At 50.0% G+C, this 17,215-nt stretch overlaps 1 protein-coding gene across 1 annotated transcript in view; it reads right to left on the bottom strand.

The window, feature by feature from the left end:
* The window catches only part of DOC2B (double C2 domain beta), a 139,844-nt gene that overhangs the window by 15,223 nt on the left and 107,406 nt on the right, over positions 1-17,215 (bottom strand). Inside the window, exons 5-6 of the mRNA XM_083587876.1 lie at positions 15,036-15,162; positions 11,770-11,927 (exon numbers count right to left, since the gene is read on the bottom strand). Of these exons, the coding sequence (XP_083444002.1) occupies positions 11,770-11,927; positions 15,036-15,162 (285 nt within the window). The remainder of the gene's footprint in view (positions 1-11,769; positions 11,928-15,035; positions 15,163-17,215) is intronic.

Raw genomic sequence — 17,215 nt, 5'->3', positions numbered from 1 at the left:
TTTGTTTAGTTTAAAAACGTGTAGACCACTCTCTGTACAAAATAACAGGGCGGAGCACTACAAAACAATAATTGTATGGAAGTGAGAGCTGGACCATAAAGAAGGCTGGTCGCCAAAGAATTGATGCTTTTGAATTATGGTGCTGGAGGAGACTCTTGAGAGTCCCATGGACTGCAAGAAGATCAAACCTCTCCATTCTGAAGGAAATCAGCCCTGAGTGCTCACTGGAAGGACAGATCCTGAAGCTGAGGCTCCAATACTTTGGCCACCTCATGAGAAGAGAAGACTCCCTGGAAAAGACCCTGATGTTGGGAAAGATGGAGGGCACAAGGAGAAGGGGGCAACAGAGGACGAGATGGTGGGACAGTGTTCTCGAAGCTACCAGCATGAGTTTGACCAAACTGCGGGAGGCAGTGGAAGACAGGAGTGCCTGGTGTGCTCTGGTCCATGGGGTCATGAAGAGTCGGACACAACTAAGCAACTAAACAACAAAGCATGTTTATAATTCAGTCATCACAGGTCTTATTATTGTCATGATTATGCTTACAACCCAGTGATCACCCAGTGGTGTAGTGGTTAGAGCGGTAGATTTGTAATCTGGGGAACCGGGTTCGCGTCTCCGCTCCTCCACCTGCAGCTGCTGGGTGACCTTGGGCCAGTCACATTTCTCTGAAGTCTCTCAGCCTCACTCACCTCACAGAGTGTTTGTTGTGGGGAAGGAAGGGAAAGGAGAATGTTAGCCGCTTTGAAACTCCTTAAAGGGAGTGAAAGGCGGGATATCAAATCCAAACTCTTCTTATTATTATTGTACTCACAACTGATCGCAGGAACATAAATGTTTGAAAAGGTTCACAAGTGATTGGGATGTGTGTGTGGAGCGATTCTCAGAGTTCCCTGGGAAGAGGTATAGATTGTTGAACCGCTCTGGAAATTGTAGCTCGTTTGAGGGTAATGAAAGTCTCCTAACGACGCTCTGAACCCTTAACAAACTACACTTCGCAGGAATCTTTGGGGGGTGCCATGACTGTTTAGAGTACTATGAAAAGTGCTTAAAATGTATAGTGCAGATGGGGCCCAAAAGACGGGATTCTTGTCCCAGCCGAGCCTCCCTTGGGCATTGAGACCTTGCTGAGCTCTTGTGTATTCCTGTATCCTTGACTTGTCCTTCGATCCCGACTCCCGGCTTGTTCTTCGGTCCTAGCCAGCAGTGCAGTGGCAAATTCAAAAGTGCTGGATCCCTACATCATAGCCACAGCCACACGCCCTGCTAGGATCACACAATAATCTCGTAACTGTACAACAATAATAATTAGTGGGGCCAAATCGACAACTGTACGATGCATGTACAGGAGCAAATGATTTGTGGAGTGCTCCAATATCTTCTTTGGGAGTGACTTGAGCTGTGTTTTCTGCACGGCTCCATTGCGCCTAGCAAAACTTGCGCTCCCCATTCTCTTGAAATTAAATCCCCTTGTCTTTTCAATGTTCTAAAATGCTGGGGCAGAAGTACAGCTCCACACGTCAGTGTTTTTCCTATTTCCAGAGGGACTCTAGGAGCCTGTCCTCAGCGCCTGACTCACCTCTTTTGACTGATTGGCCCCAGCCAGCAAACAGAGACTTCTTCCCAGTGGCTAAAAAGCTCCCCTTTTGTGCCAGTTGGGCGGTTCTAGGATGCTGGAGACAGCCTCCCTGCTGCAAAAATAGTAATGGGCCTTTGACCCGCCCTCCCCACAGGCCCCAGACAGCCACACCTCTGGTCCTAACTACAGACCCTGCGGTGTCCAGCCGTCCATCCTCTGCTCTGGCCATCATGCAAATTGCTGACTCAGCCACTTTGCACCCTGAACTGTGACTCAGCTCAGCTTCCCAGAAAAGATTCCGAATCTAATTACCACTTCCTCCTCCCTCGGAGCAGCCATGGAGATAATTACCCATCAGCCACACGGATGGAACAGATGGACTGCTTCTGGCAGAGTAGCTCAGGTGAGAGGAGCAGCAAAGGCTTCTGCACTATTATTTTTCGGGACAAATCAGCCTAATTACAGACACTCGCAGAAGCAGAAGCTCAGGGCTGGGAAGAAGTGATGGGCAGAGCGGCAAGACCCAACTTTGAATCCCTAAATGGCCACAAAGCTCTCTGGCAGAGGCAGGGGACCCTAGGCTAATCGCTATCTCCTAGCCTGCCCTAGGGACACGGGTGGCGCTGTGGGTTAAACCACAGAGCCTAGGACTTGCCGATCAGAAGGTCGGCAGTTTGAATCCCTGCGACGGGCTGAGCTCCCGTTGCTCGGTCCCAGCTCCTGCCCACCTAGCAGTTTGAAAGCACGTCAAAGTGCAAGTAGATAAATAGGTACCACTCTGGTGGGAAGGTAAACAGCGTTTCCTGTGCTGCTCTGGTCCGCCAGAAGCGGCTTCGTCATGCTGGTCACATGACCCGGAAGCTGTACGCCGGCTCCCTCGGCCAGTAAAGCAAGATGAGCACTGCAACCCCAGAGTCGGTCACGACTGGACCTAATGGTCAGGGGTCCCTTTACCTTAGCCTGCCCTACCTCACATGGTGGTTGTGGGGAGGAAACTGACGGGGGAGGAGAGTGGGAGAGATCCTGCAAGGTACTTCTCAGAGCACATATGGGGTACTTTTTCTAGCTTGTAAGGAAGTTTCCAAGGTGGGGCAAGGTCGTTCAGAGACCCAGCCCTTGTGGGTGGGGGATAGAGTGGGGCCAGCGAATGATGTGAGGGGAAATGGCCTGGGGAGAGTCTTGGGGGCCAGATAGAGAAGCACAGAGGGCCGGATTCAGCCAGAGGTCCCCCCCCACAGCCTTAGAGCTGTTCCACCAGGCCTTTGGCCAAGGCACAGTCTGATCCCCTCCTTTGGTAATCCTCGCAGAACTCTAGCCCAATGGTTGCCATTCATTTGATTTTTAATTGATTTTTAAACGAATTTATTTTAGAATGTTGTGTTACTTTCATTGTTGTTAGCCGCTCTGAGCCCGGCTTCGGCTGGGGAGGGCGAGATGTAAATACAATTTTATTATTTATTTTATTATTAGAAGAGGGATGAGATCTTAGAAGAGCTGGAAGGGATGACAGGGGTCATCTACCGTATTTTTCACCCCATAGGACGCACCGCCCCATAGGACGCACCTAGTTTTTTTGGGGGGGGGGAAATAAAGGAAAAAAAATTATTTCCCCCCCAGGCGCGGGGCTGGCACAGGGGAAGCCCGAGCTTCCCCCGACCCCAGCCCCCAGAACAGGCTGCTGCCTGCAAGCCTTGCGAGCCCAGCGCGCAAGGCTTGCCGACATCTGCCCGAAGCGCGGGGCGGGCTCCGCAGCTTGCCCCGTGCTTTGGGCTGCAGGCTGACGCCCCAAGCCTTGCACGCCCAGCGGGACCTCCCGCCGGGCGCGAGAGGCTTGTGGATAGCTTCCTGAAGCCTGGAGAGTGAGAGGGGTCGGTGCGCACCGACGCCTCTCGCTCTCCAGGCTTCAGCGAAAGCCTGCATCCGCCCCATAGGACGCACACACATTTCCCCATCATTTTTGGAGGGGAAAAAATGCGTCCTATAGGGCGAAAAATACGGTAGTCCAACCCCTTGCAATGCAGGATAAAAAGTAGATTGCAATGAAATAATGGCAAGTCTGTTTCCAGCCCTGGCCTCTGTGTAGAGTGTGAAGCTAGGGACCTCCTCCTTCTCCTCTCCAAAAGCTATGAACTGGACTCCCCCAAACCACATTATCCCATTTTGGGATTGGGGAAGGAACCTTCTGCACCTCCAAAGAATTCTAGTGAAATCGTGGGGGGTTCTGTTTGGACTTAATTTACATGTGTCGGGGTTGGTCTAGATGCCCTCTAGGGGACCCACTTTCCACTCTCTATGATTCCTAGAAGCAAGCTTGGCCCGTGATCCTCGTTCGGTAAATATGATCTCCAGATTACGCCGCTGAAGTGGTGGCAGTCGGGATGGGGGGAAATCGACACTCCTCAGGAAAGGCAAACTGCAGCTGCTGCCTCGTTTGCATATCTTAATGAGATCAATTAATTTCGGCAAGGCAGGGCAAACAGACGGGGGTGGGGGTGGGGAGGGAGAGGAAGGAAGCAGCAAAGAGAGGAGAGAAAACAAGGAAAGAAAGATTGGCAATATTGGGGGAAAAGGTTCAACTGGCTGCCATTCCACCACCATCCAGTAGTGGTCACTGTTCTCCCATGGCTGAACACCCCAGAACGGCTCTGTGTCAGAGATGGAGAACCGAGAGCCTGCAGATATCGCTGGACTCCAACTCCCAGCATCCCTGGTCACCGGCTATGCTGTCTGCTGGGGCTGATGGGAGCTGGAGGCCAGCAACAGCTGGAGGGCCACAGGTTCCCCTGTCCCTGGTCAAAGAAGAGGCGTTCCCCTCTCTCAGGCGTGGATGCCTCTTTCAAAGAGAGACATTCCTCCATCTCTCGTTTGCCAGCAAGGAGGGGGCAGTTTGTGCCTCCTCCCCAGTGTTGCTGGGCTCCAGCCTTGTTCTGTGCCCTTGGGTGTTTTCTCTTGCCTGGAATGTGTCCCTGAATTATGATACTGCCTTTTGTGATAGGAATTTTGAGGTCTTGACCCCTGGCCATGAGGTCCAGTCATGGCCAACTCTGGGGTTGCGGTGCTCATCTCGCTTTATTGGCCAAGGGAGCCGGCGTACAGCTTCCAGGTTGTGTGGCCAGCATGACTAAGCCGCTTCTGGCGAACCAGAGCAGCGCACAGAAACGCCGTTTACCTTCCCGCCGGAGCAGTACCTATTTATCTACTTGCAGTTTGACGTGCTTTCGAACTGCTAGGTTGGCAGGAGCAGGGACCGAGCAATGGGAGCTCACCCCATCGCAGGGATTCGAACCACAACCTTCTGATTGGCAAGTCCTAGGCTCTGTGGTTTAACCCACAGCACCACCTGTATCCCTCTTTGAGGTCTTAGATATATGTTAAATGTTCATAAGTGTACCAACCAAGCATGTACATAGATCAGCACAGGAAGACCGACCTGAAACCATTTTTGATTTCCAAACTGAGCTCAATTATTTCTCTGCAAGGTCAAAGGAAAATTGAAAAGCCTCCCCATTGTCTTTTCCTTCACAAATCCTGTCTTAAGGGCACATATATATGAATAGGGTGTGAGCCTGACCTGGCTCAGGAACTAAGTATTTATCATTATAAAAGACTGGCCAGGCTCCCTAGGCAATCCAATCAAGTGACCATTAAACAGGTAACCTGGCAGACGGGGTAAACAAAGCACTCAGATTTCTGCTGTAGACCGCCCTTTCTGTGATGTATGTATGATGTATGGAGGGGTGGCCTTGAGCTCCAGGGAAGGCAATTTAAAATGTCTATATAAGGGCAGGCACACCTTTGTTTGTGGTTCCTCCTCCTTTCCTGCGTGTGAGGGGAGCACCCTGTTGCAACAGATCAATAAAGATCAGGCTTACTAGCTGCTTTGCTTCTCAATATTCTCTGGTTGGCCTCTGTTATTTTCTCCTACCAATAGGGAACCTACCTAAGGACTCTATATGGGCTCTTGGGTATCCCATAAGGGAAAAGGGGCAACTTTTGTTTACAACACTCTCTTGTGCCCAGATGGAGATGTTTAGAAAAAAATAAGTTTTATAAAGTCATTTATGTGTCGTTCAGGACATTTTTGCTGCCGAACACACATACACCACCAGCATGAGTCCCCCAAAGAACTGCCCAAAAGGCATGGCATCCCTTGGGCTTCATCCTTGGCCTGGTCCTGAAAATGACACCCACCCACCCATTATTTGTGTGTGTGTGGTCTTGCGCCTTCTTCTGTGGCCTTATTTTTGCAAGGGTTATTATCATTTAATCCTCAAGCTTTTTCCAGAGGCTGAGGGCTTCTGAGCAACACTTTGTTTTCCTTGAGAACATAAGGATGCAATTGCTACTCTGAACTAAGACGCACTCTGAGGCGGTTGTGGGTTTTTTTCTGCGCGACGAAATCTCCCGCCCCCGTCTTGTGCACGGCAAACAACTGGCGTGATTCAGCTCCCGTTGCTTTCTCACTTCCACCAATCTGTTCCTGCTCCGTTCTCCCCGGCGCCTTCTCTCTTTGTCACAGGCTCACTCGACTTCGCAACTTCTGCATTGTCTCCAGCAAAACACATTGTGGGCAGGCCACGCGCAGAACACGAAGCCTTTAAAGGGCTGCCTGGCCGGCCCGCCGAAAGCAAGGCAAGGTGTGCAAAACAGAAGAGACATTCCTCCTAACTTCCCACACCTCTTCAGGATCGTGGCCGTTTCCATTATGCGCTTTTTATGGTTTCCAGAGTGACTTCCGTACTACAAGCAAAAACCAAGATTATCCCTCCTTATCTTATCCAGGCTAAACAGACCCAGCTCCTTCAAGCGCTCCTCATCAGGCTGGGTTTCCACACCCATGATAATCTTTTTCGCCCTCCTCTGCACACCTTCCAGCTTATCAACACCTTTCTTAAACTGTGGTGCCCAGAACTGAACACTGGACTCCAGGCAGAATAGAGTCCATTGGCTTTCTGGTCCCTCCAGTCCCTATGGGCACAGGCTACCACTAACCATAGCTGTCAACTTACAGATTGGAAAATAAGGGACCAGCAGCCTCGAAAATAAGGGATCAGCAGCCAAAATAAGGGATTTTCCAAGCACAGGTATGTTCAGCTTCTGAGCCCCTCCAAGCCAAAGGCAGAAAGCCCAGCCAGCAGCCAAACGAAGCCTCAAGCGGTGGTTCCCACAGCGCAGCAACCCGGCAAAGGGGATGCAGCAAGGAAAAACACCGTCACCTCTCCTCTGGGAAGCGCTGAGCAAAGGCGAGTCCCCAGGCAACGCGGCCAATTTGATCAGCACAAGGCATGCAAGCTCCACCCCCCAGTGGTTCTTAGACTCCTTATTGGATGAGCAACGCAGCCAAGCAACACAGTTGGAGCCTCCCTCCTCCCTGGCCGGCAGGGAGGGAGAGGAGCTGCTTCCTTTGAAACCTGGGAAATTTAAGGGACATCATCAATAAGGGACCACAGCGGGACACAGCGCTGGGATAAGGGACTTTCCCGCCAAATAAGGGACGGTTGACAGCTATGCCACTAACTAAACTTTTAAGTAGACTGTGTAGAAGAGGTACAGCCATAGATTTGTGGTAGAGACATGTATTGAATGTGGGTGTTATGTACTGAGTTGAATAGGATCCAAAACTCAGCAGTCTGATTGGTCCTAGAACAATAGGATTCAGAATGCAGCAGTCTGATTGATCCATAGGAGCCACCCAATCCAGCTCCAGGTGGAAGTGAATCTGCAACCTGATTGGCCTACAGGAGAATCCTGGAATTAGCCAATCACGTGGGGCCCATTGTGTAAATAATGTATATAAAGCAGACATTCTGGGGGAACTTCCACTCCTCCTCACCACTATGAGCTGAATAAAGAGCATGAAATCCACTCTTGACTCCGAGTATATTTCAGTGGAAGACCTCAGTTTTAATCCCCAGCACCTCCAGGTTTTTTTTTTAGTGCTGTTGGACTACAACTCCCATAATTCCTGGCCACTGGCCATCCTGCCTGAGGCCGACATCTGGAGGACATCTAGAAACATCTGGAGGAGAACAACAGGTTGGGGAAGCCAGAGCAGGGTGATGCAAGGTTCTTTTTAACCTTGTGTGTGTTTGTGTGTGTGAGTTCTGGTTACATATCTAAAAAGGAATATATATTTTTTTAAAAAAAATCTATTCAGAAACAAATCAAGCTGCGTTCCATGGGGCTGACAGCCCAGGAAAGTGAACAGAGATTTGCAGGCTTCATTTGAGGTGCAGAGCTCGAAGCATTCCTTTCTCGGTGCTTTTAATTAAGCAAGGATGCTGTTTTATGGCTGCTGGGGATATTTTTCAACACTGCTAGGGCTTTTGTTTAATTCTGCCTTCATCATTTTATTACTGCGTTCTTGAAATGTATTTATTGCTCTGTTGGTTTCCATTTCGTTTTGCGGTGGGGGTTTTGTGTGTGTGTCATGTTCCTTGTATAAGCCACCTTTTGCGACTTTCGCAAAGGGGGGGGGATCTTTGCAAGGCTGGGGGCTGTGTTCCCTCGCTGGCAGCTCTCAGGGCCCATGGCTGGAGGGGCCAGAGGCAAAAGGGGCGGAGCCACAGGTGTGATTCTCACCTGCGCACTGTAGGCTACATTCCAGTCAAGCAAAATTCAGAAATTTATACACGCATATCAATATTTGGGCAAGAAAAGGCATTATCACAATCCAAGGACACATTTCTGGCCAGGCAAATATACTTAATTAAGGTGCAATGCAGGGCTGGTGGGGGGTGGAGCTGGGTGAGGGGCTAGAGTGGGAGTCCCAAGGGCCACACAGAAGGCCTCGAGGGCCATATCCCTGCTTTAACACATACAGTGAAGGGTAAAGGGATATAAATATGCACAACTAAATAAATAAAGGACTCTGAGTGTTGCCTGGACCTGCAGGTGCGAGACTTAAAGAGTCTCGTGCCTTGGATAAAAGGAACAGTGTTTAATTTTGAGGAATACCAAGCACACATTTCCAAATCGAGTTGAAACCGAGAGAAGGATTCTGGGGATCTCCTGCAAAAACCATGCTGCCTGCTGGTGGAAGTGCCTGTTTGCTCCCAGTAGCCTCAGCTTGTAGATTGGTAAATAAACCAGACCCGACAAAATATTACAAATATAGAACCTATTCATGCTCAAGGCAAAGCGTTTTTTGCTTCTTGTTTAATCGCCATTGTCCAGATCACAACGTTACCTAACTATACCACACTGTTTTGAATGTTTTAAGTGCTGAGATATCTGTTGCTATTTTCACGCTCAGCTCCTTGAGATCAATCAGTCATTAATTGACACAAAGGGATGCTTTAACCTATCAATTTTGTTTTCCCATTTTCCCCGATCTGAATTTCTTTTCTCCACATCCCTGCAGCAGTCTGCATTTTTTTTAAAAAGTACTCATGGCAATTTGTCAGCATTTTAGTGCAAATTTCTCTACACACCCCTGCAAGCAATTTCCCCCAGTATAATGCATTTTATATGTTGCTTTCGCATACACATGTCTCTTTATCCACATTTTCCCCTAAAACGGTGTTCTTAAACTTTGGGTTCCCAGGTGCAGTTGGACTAAAGTTCCCATCATCCACAGCCAACTTAGCCAATGGTCAAGGATGATGGGAGTTAGATTTCAACAACGCCTGGGGACAGAATGTTGAAGAACGCTGTTCTAATACAAGGATGTTCGTACGTATTATTTAGTTGGTGAACTCGTGAAATCCAGAGAGGTGTGAATTTTGAATAATGCAGTGGTACCTCAGGTTAAGTACTTAATTCGTTCCGGAGGTCCATTCTTAACCTGAAACTGTTCTTAACCTGAAGCACCACTTTAGCTAATGGGGCCTCCTGCTGCCGCCGTGCTGCCAGAGCACAATTTCTGTACTTATCCTGAAGCAAAGTTCTTAACCTGAAGCACTATTTCTGGGTTAGCGGAGTCTGTAACCTGAAGCGTATGTAACCTGAAGCGTATGTAACCTGAGGTACCATTGTAGTCGTGTTTCAGTTTATGTATTTATTTATTTTTGGGAGGGGAGGAAATAGTATGAATTAGGTAAAGGTAAAGGGACCCCTGACCGTTAGGTCCAGTCATGACTGACTCTGGGGTTGCGGCGCTCATCTCGCTTTATTGGCCGAGGGAGCCAGCATACAGCTTCCGGGTCATGTGGTCAGCATGACTAAGCCACTTCTGGCGAACCAGAGCAGCGCACGGAAACGCCGTTTACCTTCCCGCCAGAGTGGTACCTATTTATCTACTTGCACTTTGACGTGCTTTCAAACTGCTAGGTTGGCAGGAGCAGGGACCAAGCAACGGGAGCTCACCCCGTCGCGGGGATTCGAACTGCCGACCTTCCGATTGGCAAGTCCTAGGCTCTGTGGTTTCACCCACAGCGCCACCCGTGTCCCGTGAGTTAGGTAGGCCTGCAGTGCAAACCTGCCAGGCTGGTACCAGAGAGACTTGGGTTCCACTCAACCATGAAGCCGACCAGATGGTTTTGGGCCAGCTTACCCTACCTCACAGGGTTGTTGTGAAGATAAAATGGGACTCAGGGAGACCTGCATCTCCCACCTTGAGGTCCTTGGAGGAAAGATGGGATATAAATGTAATAATAATAATAACAGCAGCAGCAGGAGCAACAATGATCACAATTCCTTTTCTACCACCACTTAATAGTGTGCCATATGACCTGAAGGAACACAGACAGATGTGATTTCCTGCATGTAAACATTTGCAATATCTATTCAATGAGGATGGTTGTGTTTTTTTTAACCTCCAAGAAATTCATATCGAAACATCACGGGTCCCGGGTAACAGCTGGAGCCTGGAACGGAATAACAATGAGCTTGGGGACTTCACGCAGTGTGTGTTCGCAGCTCTGAGGAAGCTAATCATTTCTCCACCAGTGGGATAACTTAAGCCAGGTTCTCAACACACAAAAATAGGCACACAGGGGTATGTGTGTATGTGTGGCTAATGGCTGTATCTATTTGTTTATTAATAGACTGCATTTCCTGCAACCAACAGAAGGTGGAGCCAGACAGGCAGAGCCACCTGGTTCTAGTTTATTCCCCATTGGGAATGATAGGCTGGAAGGCAGGGAGCCCAACAGCAGGGGGAGCCGCAGAGCCAGTGAAAGGCTCATTCTGGTTTTGCCACCATCCAACTCCCTGCTGAGTTCTCCAAGGGGTGACAATGAGAATATAAGGAGGAGAAAACTAACAGGCAGGGCAGTCCCCTGGACTGGCAGGTAGGCTGGGCTGGCTGAAGGCACAGTGAGGTTGGTGGATCAACACCTCATTTGCCCAAAGGCACCAGGATCCACCTTCTGCTGAGCCGGGAGATCTTTCTGTTGGGGTGTGATGGCCTGGGATTCAGACTCAGAGGCTGAACCTGAGGAATCTCCGCCTGCACAGGAGTCCCCGCCTCCAGAACCAGCTGAGCCGGGGCTGGGGCCTGAGCCTGAAGGGTCCTCACCTGTGCTGGATCCTCAGGTGCAGGCACCAGCTGAGTCTGCTCTGGCTCCTGAGGTGATGGAGAACCCATTGCCTGCAGGTGCTCCACTCTCAGCCCCGTCAGGGGAAGCTGAGGTTGCCTCTGGGTCCGGTAACCCTCCAGCCTCTCCTGAGCTGCAGAGGCTGAGGGCAGAGAGGCGGAGGGAACTAAGTTCCTGCAGGAGGAGTGCCTGCCTCCAGGCCAGGAGAGGCAAGTCACCTGTGGACCGGGGCCGCCCTATGCCTTGGGGCAGATAAAAAGCCAGTCAGCCCCAGTCCCAGGTTGCAGGAGTTGCTAGCCTGTTCCTGCCTGAACCCTGTCCTGCTCTTCTGCCAGAGTTCCTGACCTCACCCGACTCCCTGCCTTGGACCCAGCTACAGCTTTGACAGACAGCCTCCATACCACACCATCGACCTCGGACTGGACTCGGACTTCGCCTCTCGGCAGCCCCCAGGACCAGCACATGGGGTGTGTGTCTCCCCTAAAGTCTTGCCTGGATGGCACCATTGCCCCGGAACAAAATACCATTCATGTTAATGTGGGGAGGCCTGGAACGCCTAATGATGCCCACAGGTTGAAGGTTCGTAGAGCTGTAAGGGACCCAAAGGGTCATCTACTCCACCCCCCCAGAGGTCTTTGAAAGCCAGTATTCTGGACATCACCAGGTGAAACATCACTTGACCACTCCAAACTCGCACACAAGCTACTCACGTTTTCACGTAGGGGTCTGAGTATCCGTTGGCATCCATGGCAGCCAAATGGGCGCAGCGGATGATGCCCACCAGCAGGCCTTGCTTTTGGGAGCTGTATTTGAGGGAAATAAGGATCCGGCCACGCTCCTCCAAGGACTTGTCTTCTGTTTTGTCTATCTGCGACGAGAATAAAGCCAATTCCACTCAGTTCCTAATTTCCTCTTACCCAAACACACTTATTTCCTCCTCCCTCCCGATACGTTTTCCTTTTGTGCTGTGCCTTTTGTAGATTGTAAATTGAGGAGATGGACTTCTCCCTCTGTAAGTTGCTCTGGGAGTCTTTTTTGGGTGAAGAACAGGATAAAAACCCTTTCAGTAAATAAGCTCTCTAAAGAGGGTTTGGACACCGGTACAAAACAACACCACCCAGTTAATGGCTGGTGCCCAGCAGTTGACATTACAAACTTTGCACCAGTTGCAATAGGTTATGGGCCCAGTTTGAAGTGCTGCTAGTGACCTTTATATAGCCTTAAAAATGAGTGGATTGGGACCAGGTTACTTGAAGGACCGTCCCTCTATACAAACGTCCTTCAGGGCCTTGAGATCTGTTTCAGAGGCCCTGCTTTCAGCGCCCTGAGTAAACTGCTTGGGGAGCACTTGGGGAGAAGCTATGATTGTTTAAAGTGGTATGATACTGCTTTAAATCTCTAGTGCAGATGGGGTCTGGGGGATCTCCTCATGTGACTTTCTGTGCTGTGTCTCCCTCTAGTGGCTGGTGTGCAGCACAGCATTTTTTTGAGCCTCCTCCCTATTTGCTATGGGTACTACAGTTCCATCAAGAGGTCAGTTGGCAAGGATCTATTTAATAAAGAAGTACAAATCAAACCATCAGGAGGCCTGATCTTTTTTAAAACCAATTTAACCACAGGAATATTCGTACCCTACTAAGGCACCCCCTTATTCTTTTGGAAGAGGTTCAAAGTTCCTGGCCACACACTTCCTGGTCACCCATGCAGTCATTGGAAAATCTTAATTCCGCCCCCCCCCCCTCATCCTGTCTCTCCAACTCTTAGGACAATAAATTGCTGAGCAGCCAGCCTGACACCATTCATTTGTTCGCCGGGATTACGATGCACTCATTACTGTCAATGCAGAGTCAGGATTAAAAGCAGCCAATTGAATGTTTAAGGGAGTGTCAGATCCAATCAGGATCCCTCGCCTGCCCGCCGCTGAACTGGAAGAGGCGAACCGCACGGGATCGGCTGAGGCCAGGCCTTCCTTGACAGCCTGGTGAAATTTGTACCCTCTTTGCACCGCCCCTTCAATTTTTTCACCTCTTTTGGACAGGGTTCAATGCTGCTGCTGAGAAAACAACCTTTCAGGCCTCCAATTATAAAAGATCTCATTGCAAATATATAGGAAAATGGAAGGGAGAAGGAAACCACAGCAGCTGGCCAATCAGGGAACTTCAGCATCTTGCCCGTGCTGGCCAATCAGGGAGCTTCATCCTGGACTATCAGTGAGCCTAAAGCCCTTGACACAGCAGCACATCTGGGATCCAGCTGGGACTTTATGAGGGCTGGGGAACTGCTGGTCTAAGAGCCAAATGTGGCCCTCTGGCCCTTTCTGCCTGGCTCTCCAAACTCTCCCTTGGCTATTCCCTTCCCTGGCCCTGCTCAACATCCTCTTTGAGTGTTTTCATGTCCTTCAAGAGTCCCGATTTCCCTGGGACATCTTGGAATTACAGAAGATGTCAGGAGAGACCTTCCTCTCTGTAATTTTTTTGATGTTTACAAGGAACATTTCAGAGTTTCACCTCTCCAAAGAGAGCTCACAACATATTGAAAACATTGTGCATTTGACTCCTGGATGAGCAGCAGGAAATTCAACCAGTCCAGCTCTCACCGCAGCACAGCAGTCGCCGTGGGTCGCGAGGGAGGGAGCAGAAAGCAGCACCTGTTGGATTTCTGCCTGTTTCAAACCTCCTTTGGAAAACACGGGGCCTCCGCCAGGATGGTTGGGAAAGAAAATCTTCAATTTGTGCATAGACATGCTTGCTCCCTTGGTTCGCAGGGCACATATACATTTCCTCCTGCCCACAGCAACCTGCTGGCTGTCAGCCTGGTTTCAAGCAAACGACAATCTTGTTACTCCTTAGATCAAGCCAGGCTGCCCGCCTGCTATTCCCAGGGGAGGAGAACACTTTTTCCTCCCACATGTTCCTCTTTCCCGGAATTGCTCATCAGCGGTTGATGAGCAGCTTGCAAACCTCGTCTCTCTCTTTCCTTTCTCAGTAGGATTTTCTTTCCTCTCAGAGAGAGGCTTCCATCGGAATTCGAGTTGACAGGGCCTAACTTGGCAATGGGTAATTTTTTTTTGCAGAAAGAAAGGGGTAGGGTGTGGGGGAAGGCAAAGCTATGAATTGCTTGGGCTGTGTGCAGAACATCTGGAACATCTGGCTCTTCCCCTCTAAACACAGAGCAAGATTCTAGCCCCCGTGGTTCTGAATTAAGGGCTGATAAGAAGTTGTCTTTCACTGACCATTGGTCCGTCCAGCTTACTATGGTCTACATGGACTTGTGGTGGCTCTTCAGAGTTTCAGATGAACTAAGATTCTGTAATAGTTTGATCTAGGTTTGTAGGTCTTCAGCCTGTCAGTGCTGGATGCCCCATCACAAAATCCTGTGCCGCTGAACCATATGCATGTTTACTCTTAAGTAAGCCTCACTGTGTTCATGGGGATTTGTTATCAGCGCTACAGCCTGAGCTATTTACAGCGTATAAACCCAATGATTTACCGTCTTGCTAACCATAGCTGTCAACGTTTCCCTTTTTTAAAGGGAAATTCCCTTATTCCGAATAGGATTCCTCGCAAGAAAAGGGAAAAGTTGACAGCTATGTTGCTAACAGTGCTGTGCTTTTCTAATGCCCGATTTACAATATACCGTATTTTTTTGCTCTATAAGACTCACTTTTTCCCTCCTAAAAAGTAAGGGGAAATGAGTGTGTGTGTTATGGAGCGAATGCAGGCTGCGCAGCTATCCCAGAAGCCAGAACAGCAAGAGGGATTGCTGCTTTCACTGCGCAGCGATCCCTCTTGCTGTTCTGGCTTCTGAGATTCAGAATATTTTTTTTCTTGTTTTCCTCCTCCCAAAACTAGGTGCGTCTTGTGGTCTGGTGCGTCTTATAGGGTGAAAAATACGGTAGATAGCTTTACCCGGCTGCAGATAGCCTATGTCGCGTTACCACCAGCTACTAGCGACGTGCTTTCCTAAACTCACTCACCGGCAGTTGCTTCTCCAGGCAGATGTAGAACTTCTTGGTCTGGTTGGGCTTTAGTTTCTTCAAAGGGATCCTCGTTTCTCCGATGAACTCGTTGTGGCGGAATTTGTCCTCGTCGCAAACAGAAATTCTGAAAGAGACAACAGGGAAAGAGCAGAAAGGTGAATGGGCAGGTGGAATGGATTAGCCAGCCAGGGAAGTGTTGCAGTGGGGCTGGTCCTCCCCTGAGGCAGAGGGGGCCATTGCAGCACACACCCAGAATACAAGACCCTCGTCTCGGCCTCACTGATGGAGTTCAAAGGAAAGCAGAGCAAGATGTCTGGCTGCAGGAGTTGCTGGAAGGAGGCATATATGGCGCTGTCAGGGCTGCCCAAGGTCCCAGCTCACAAAGGACCAACGCTGCTTCTTTGTTAAGTACAAAAGTCTTTATTGAAGTTCAGTTTCACTTCCAGAGCCGCAGCGCGCAGCTCTACGTCTCAACTGTTAGACCGCTGATGCTCCGTCTGAGTCTCCTCCCCCCAGACACCAATTTAAGATTCTAGCCTTACTCCACCTCTTCCTTAGTTCCTTCCGTCTCTGGTTCCGCCTGGCCGTTGGGGTCTCGCCCTTTCTAGCCTCTTCTTACGCTGAGTCCCCTGAGCCTTCCCCCTCCCTCCGGCGGGCTTTAGGAGCTGGTTCGCCATCCGGGTCTCCTGCTGTTCCCCGCGCCTGTACATTTGAACTTGGCACGCGCGCCCAGCCGGTAACTTTCCTCCTGACTGTTTCACTGCTGCTGCTGTCACTGCTTCCCCCTCTGGGGGGGGGAGGCGTGGTCAGCCCTGACTCACTCTCTCTCCCCGCTGGAGGAGACGCTGGCCCTGACACATGTGACTCTTCCCCCCCACTACGCTCTGGTGGGGAAACTGGTCCCAATCCCCCGCTGCTGCTTTGGGGTTCCCCTCTGTCTCCTTGTTTCTGGTGCGTCCCCCCTGGGACCCCCCTTGCCCTGACCATCGGCGCCCCCTTCTGGGAATCTTCTGATTCGCTGGAGAAGCTCATGGAATCTCTCGGGCCACTGTCATACTCCCCTACGCTGCCCTCGGATTCTTCCCCTTCGCTCTCCATTTCCTCTCTCCCCAGTGCTCCTGCTCCTGAGTCCCTGACAGGCGCCATTCAACTGCCTTCGGGACTCCACTCCGGATTTGTGTAGGGTTTATTCTTTAGCCTTATCTTCTCCCAAAGAGATCCCACAAGGTTTAGGGCATGGGTAGGCAAACTAAGGCCCAGGGGTCGGATCTGGCCCAGTCGCCTTCTAAATACGGCCCATGGAAGGTCCAGGAATCAGCGTGTTTTTACATAAGTAGAATGTGTGCTTTTATTTAAAATGCATCTCTGGGTTATTTATGGGGCATAGGAATTCGATAATTTTTTTCCCTTTCAAAATATAGTCCGCCCCCCCCACAAGGTCTGAGGGACAGTGGACTGGCCCCCTGCTGAAAAAGTTTGCTGACCCCTGGTTTAGGGTCAGAGTTTTCCTTCCCCTAGATAGGCTCCCTTCCCAGGTGGATGAGGCCCATCTGAAGGCTCAGCGAAGTATAGGGAAGTTTTTAATGTGTGACATTTTAATGTATTTTTAATCTTTGTTGGAAGCCGCCCAGAGTGGCTGGGGAAACCCAGCCAGATGGGCGGGGTACAAGTAAATTATTATTATTATTATTATTATTATTATTATTATTATTATTATTAATTATCTGTTCCTCACTTCCCTCTACGGCATGTGCAGAAACAGCCTTCTTGACTGCAGGACCTGCTATGGCCTGTTGGAATGGGGGAAAGGTAATAATAAATAAATAAATGCTCACAAGAAGAAGCTATGGCAGAGGTAGGGACCCTTTTGCACCCCGAGAGCCGTGTTTCCTTCCCAGTGACTTTCCGAGGGTCGCATGCCAGTGGTGGGAGGGGCCAAGAGCAAAGTGAGTAAAGCAATGAATGTCCATTTTACCTTTCTACACACACACACACACACTATTGTACCAACCATCCAGGCAGGTAAGAGGCATTACTAGAGTTCTAGGACATACGGTATTTCTAGCCAGGCAAAAACACCCCAGGAAGGTGCGAAGCATGGCCAGTGAGGGGTGTGGCCTGTGGAGAGGGGTGTGGCCTAGGAGAGGGGGTGTGGCCTGGGGAGAGCCCCACAGGTT

This window comes from Podarcis filfolensis (genome assembly GCF_964270895.1).
Source record: "Podarcis filfolensis genome assembly, chromosome: 15".
Lineage (NCBI taxonomy): Eukaryota > Metazoa > Chordata > Lepidosauria > Squamata > Lacertidae > Podarcis > Podarcis filfolensis.
The sequence above is the reverse complement of the archived record's forward strand: the minus strand, read 5'-3'. Positions and strand labels throughout refer to the sequence as shown.